Source organism: Cajanus cajan, chromosome 6 (genome assembly GCF_000230855.2).
Source record: "Cajanus cajan strain Asha chromosome 6, NIPB_CcT2T_4, whole genome shotgun sequence".
Lineage (NCBI taxonomy): Eukaryota > Viridiplantae > Streptophyta > Magnoliopsida > Fabales > Fabaceae > Cajanus > Cajanus cajan.
This window is the reverse complement of record NC_138522.1, coordinates 51376954-51382501: the sequence shown is the minus strand read 5'-3', so window position 1 is coordinate 51382501 and position 5548 is coordinate 51376954. Positions and strand designations below refer to the sequence as shown.

General features: G+C 52.2%; 1 protein-coding gene across 1 annotated transcript; it reads left to right on the top strand.

The window, feature by feature from the left end:
* Window positions 1-603: 603 nt before the first annotated feature.
* LOC145958747 (uncharacterized) lies at window positions 604-1848 on the top strand. The gene has a single exon (XM_083076277.1). It carries the CDS (start codon window positions 604-606, stop codon window positions 1846-1848), a length of 1245 nt encoding a protein of 414 aa, XP_082932403.1.
* Window positions 1849-5548: the final 3700 nt, after the last annotated feature.

Sequence of the window (5548 nt, the reverse complement as noted above, 5' to 3'; positions counted from 1 at the left end):
AAACAAGAAATCAAGCTAGAGCCGAGGAGAATTACAACCAGAAGGAATCTAGCCGGGAACCAACAAAAAAGATCAATGCCGACCCCTCAAATTCCCGCCCCCCCGAGAGGACCACGATACACAACATACACTCCCCTCAACGCTAGCAGGGCTAAGGTATTGGAGCAAGCCCTCTCGTCGGAAATCTTGGTAATACCAAAAAGAGCGAACACGCCCCCAAGAGCGGACAAGGCGAAAGCGTGCCGATTCCACCGAAACCGGGGGCACTCGACGGAAGAATGCTCGGCGCTAAAGGACAAGCTTGAGGACCTTATCAAGCAAGGTCACCTGAAGAACTTTGTCTCACCGCAAGACCACCGGCCAAGAGGGAGAGACGAATACAGTCGGCGAACGTCACCACCAAGAGACCGACGTCACAGGTCCCGTTCGGCCGAAAGGAAAGACCACTCACGAAATTCAAGAGAAGACAACACTCGGCCGAGAAAGATAATAAACACGATCGCCGGGGGTTTCGCCGGAGGAGGCTCCACCTCTTCGGCTAGAAAGCAGCACCTCCGGGCAGTCCGAAATGTAAATACCGTGAACCAACAGAAAGCACCGAGGATGCCGACAATCACATTCTCGGACCGAGACTTTCGTGGTGTCGACCCCATCCAAGACGACCCTATGGTGATTTCAGTCGAGATGCACAACTGCATCGTGAAGAAAACCCTGGTCGACCAAGGGAGCTCCGCTGACATCTTGTACTGGAATACTTTTGTGCAGCTAGGGATTCCCGAGGAGAGCTTAGAGCCATATCACGAACCCCTGGTCGGTTTTTCTGGCGAAAGAGTGATGACGAGAGGGTGCATCGACCTGTACACCCGTTTCGGGTTCGACCAAAAGACTTCCCGAGAGATCAAGATCCGATACATCGTGGTACACGCCAACACGTCGTACAACGTTCTATTGGGCCGACCCTCGATCAACACGTTGGGGGCCATTGTTTCGACCCCCCACCTGTGCATGAAATTTCCATCGAGGGATAAGCAGGAGGTGATCACCGTGCATGCCGACCAAAAAACTGCAAGGGAGTGTTACCTCTCTAGTCTGAAGGTGCAGCCTCTGGCCGAGCCACCCGCGACAGCAAGAGGGGTAAACGTGGTTAGACAGGAGACAGCCGAGAGCATCGACCTCGATCCTCGTTTAGGGGAAGTGGAACGAATTGAGGCCGCCGAAGACCTCGTCCCTTTCCAGCTCGGCCGATCACCCGAACAAATCGCCCAAATAGGATCCCAGTTGAGCGAAACTGATTCAAACCGAGTCAAGCAAACTGTCCGAGACAACAAAGACTTGTTTGCTTGGACGGCGTCAGACATGCCTGGGATAGACCCTGGTTTCTTGTGTCACCGATTAGTAGTGTGCCGAGACGCCCGACCGATAGCCCAAAAGAAAAGGAAAATGGGAGACGACAAACGAAGGGCTGCAAATGTTGAGGTGCAAAAACTATTGCAAGCAAAGTTCATCCGAGAAGTTACCTACACCACGTGGCTGGCAAATGTAGTTCTGGTCAAGAAGTCAAATGGCAAATGGAGAATGTGTACCGACTACACCGACCTCAATAAAGCCTGCCCGAAGGATGCATACCCGCTCCCTTGTATTGATCGGCTTGTAGACGATGCGTCAGGGCACGCAATCTTCAGCTTCTTGGATGCATATTCAGGTTATAACCAAATAAAAATGCACCCGGCCGACGAGGAAAAAACGGCGTTCATCACCGAAAGCGCCAATTTTTGTTACAAGGTAATGCCGTTCGGGTTGAAGAACGCTGGGGCAACCTATCAGAGGTTGATGGACAAGGTATTCTGAGATCAAATCGGCCGCAACATCGAGATTTATGTGGACGATATGGTGGTGAAATCTAACTCCATGGAAGATCACGCGGCCGACCTCGCCGAAGCATTCGGAGCATTGCGTAAACATAACATGCGACTCAACCCCGAGAAGTGCACTTTCGGGGTTAAGGGAGGTAAATTTCTTGGCTTTATGCTATCATCGAGAGGCATAGAAGCTAACCGAGACAAATGCCAAGCTGTAATAGATATGCGGAGCCCGAGCAGCCTGAAGGAATTGCAGCGCCTCTCTAGAAGACTGGTTGCCCTGTCCCGATTCCTCCCTCGGCTAGGCGACAAAATCAGTCCGATGACGAAGCTCTTGAAAAAGGCGTCGACTTTCGCCTGGAACGAATCATGCGAAGAGGCCTTCGCAGCATTGAAAACAGCTTTGGCGACCCCTCCGACCCTGACGAGACCGGACCGTTCGAATTCGCTGTTGGTATACTTAGCCGTATCAGACGAGGCAATCAGCTCGGTTCTGGTACAAGAAAAGGGAGGCTCTCAGGTTCCCGTCTATTTTGTTAGCCGACTTCTTCAGGATTCCGAGACCCGATACCAACTGATTGAAAAATTTGCTCTCGGATTGGTACATACCTCCCGACGTTTGAGACACTACTTTCAGAGCCACCGAATGGTCGTGCACATCGATTGCCCGATTTCCAAGGTCCTAGGCAAACCCGAACTCGCCGGGAGAATGATGGCATGGACTGTCGAACTCTCGCAATTTGACATTGCGTACAGGCTGAGAGGGCCGATCAAAGCGCAATGCCTGGCCGACTTCGTGAACGAATTACACCCCCATGGCCGCTTCGAAGAACAATGGTGGACCCTCCACGTGGATGACTCCTCAAACAGCCAGGGGAGCGGAGCAGGTGTAATCTTAGAGGGGCCGAAGGGCATTACATTGGAGCAATCCCTGCGCTTTCGATTCAAAGCCTCCAACAATCAGGCTGAGTACGAAGCCCTGATAGCCGGGCTCAGATTAGCCGAAGACATGGGCGCGACGAGAATCAAATGTTTGACCGATTCTAAGGCTGTGGCTGAACAAGTAGGTGGTAATTTCCAGGTCAAGGACCACGTGATGATGAAATACTACCACACTTATCAAGGGCTGAAGGCAAACTTCCAGGAGGTGTCGGTCGAGCACATCCCACGCGAGAACAACACTCGAGCCGACCGGTTGGCTAGGCTAGCCACAACCAAAAAACCAGGTCACTTGAGAACCATCATCCAACAGGAGATCGACCACCCCAGTGTTGACACGGAATTGATAGCAAATGTCGATGCCGACCACACCGCACCAAAAGATCCCCCAGACTGGCGAGCCGAAATCAAAGCTTTCATCATGGACGGGGTCACACCAGACGATCCGGCCGAGGCCAAACGTTTGCGAACTCAAGCCAGTAGATATACTATCATTGCCGGCCAACTGTACAAACGTGGTTTCTCTACCCCGTTGCTAAAATGCCTCAACCTCCATGAAGCCGATTATGTGACGAGAGAGGTGCACGAGGGAATCTGCGGCCTGCACTCAGGAGCGAGGACAACTGTCTCCAAGCTCTTACGGGCCGGATACTACTGGCCGACCATGAGCACCGACTGTGCAACGTTTGTGAAGAAGTGTCTACCGTGTCAGAAACATGGGAACCTAATCCACCAGCCGGCCGAGCAACTACATTGCATCCCCCCCGCATGGCCATTCGCTACCTGGGGAGCCGACATACTAGGACCATTTCCGATCGCCAAGGGGCAATGCAAGTTCCTCATTGTAGCTGTGGATTTGTTTACCAAGTGGATTGAGGCCGAACCCCTGGCATGCATCTCCGCCCTCCAGGTTCAAAAATTCCTATGGAAAAACATCATCACCCGCTTCGGTGTCCCTCACACACTAGTGACCGACAACGGCCTTCAATTCACCGATCGAAAACTCAACGAGTTCCTGGCTAGCCTAGGAGTACAACACAAATTTACCTCGGTAGAACACCCACAAACAAACGGGCAGGCTGAGTCGGCCAACAAGGTCATCCTGGCAGAATTAAAGAAACGGCTAGGGGAGGCCAAAGGAGCATGGGCCGAGCAACTACCCGAGGTGCTCTGGGCATACCGATGTACCCCCCAATCGACTACACGGGAGACCCCTTTTCGCATGGCTTATGGGTCCGATGCGATGATCCCAGTGGAAATCGGGGAACCGTCATTCTGCCGAACCCACTTTGATGAGGCAAACAATGAAGCCGAACTCCGAACAAACCTAGACGCGATAGAAGAGGTTCGAGATCGAGCGCTGGTTGTGGCCGAGGCCACCAAACAACGATACAAGAGAAGGTTCGACAGCAAGGTGAAGCCTCGAGCATTCCGAGAAGGAGATCTCGTTTGGAGAGCCACGGGCGAAGCGAGGAAAGATCCGAAGCAAGGGAAGCTCGCCCCAAACTGGGATGGGCCCTTCCGAGTCCGACACAACCTGAATAACGGAGCATTCAAGCTGGAGCACCTGTCCGGAAAGCCTATCCCTAGAACTTGGAACTCAACTCACCTAAAGATGTATTACAGTTGATGTACTAGTGCACTCTTTTCCTTGACCGACTCTTTTGTCCCTAAGGAGGGTTTTGGGTCGGCAAGGTTTTTAACGAGGTACTTAATTAATAAAAAACTTATTTCATTATCTTTCCTCATCCAATATTATGCATGTGTAGACCGCAATGATGCAGAATTCGATCTCGATCGACACGCACCAACGCCGAGCAACCCTCCTCGGCTAAGGATGCACCTAGGCCGAACGTTACTCACGTACCAACGCCGAGCAATCCTCGGCCGACCACTTCGACGTTCTACCGAGCCCGACAGGTTTCCCTGTCGAGTACCCTCCTCGGCTAAGGATGCACCTAGGCCGAACGTTACTCACGTACCAACGCCGAGCAACCCTCGGCCGACCACTTCGACGTTCTACCGAGCCCGACAGGTTTCCCTGCCGAGTACCCTCCTCGGCTAAGGATGCACCTAGGCCGAACGTTACTCACGAACCAATGCCGAGCAACCCTCGGCCGACCACTTCGACGTTCCACCGAGCCCGACCAAGCAACCCTCGGCCGACCACCTCGACGTTCTACCGAGCCCGACAGGTTTCCCTGCCGAGTACCCCCTCGGTTAAGAACGCATCTAGGCCGAGTAGCATACACCACCAGCATTTAAACCCAGCATAACGCCCCGACTCCCAATGGGTCGGGCCCAACACGCTTTGGCCAAGCTACCTCCTACTCGCGTAAGTAGAACAAGAACCCGCTACGCACCAACATGGCGGCGTCATCACTTATAGCCGATCTAACCGACCTCTCACAAAAGAAAACCCTCGGTTAACCCGAGGCCGATTCATTTTAACAGCATTCAAATGAAGTCTCATTATTAATAATGGCCGATTAAGCCGACCTCTCGAAAAGGTTTCATTTCCACCGAGTTGAGAAAGGGAAAACCCTCGGTTAAGCCGAGGCCGATTCATTTTAACTTAGCATTCAAATGAAGTCTCATTATTAATAATGGCAGATTGAGCCGATCGCTCGCAAAGTTTTCGTTTCTATCGCGTTGTGAAAAAACCCTCGGTTGAGGCGCGTTCGGTTCATCTTAACTTGAAATAAAAATTGTCTATTTAATCAGTGCCGATCAAAATGGCTACTTACAAA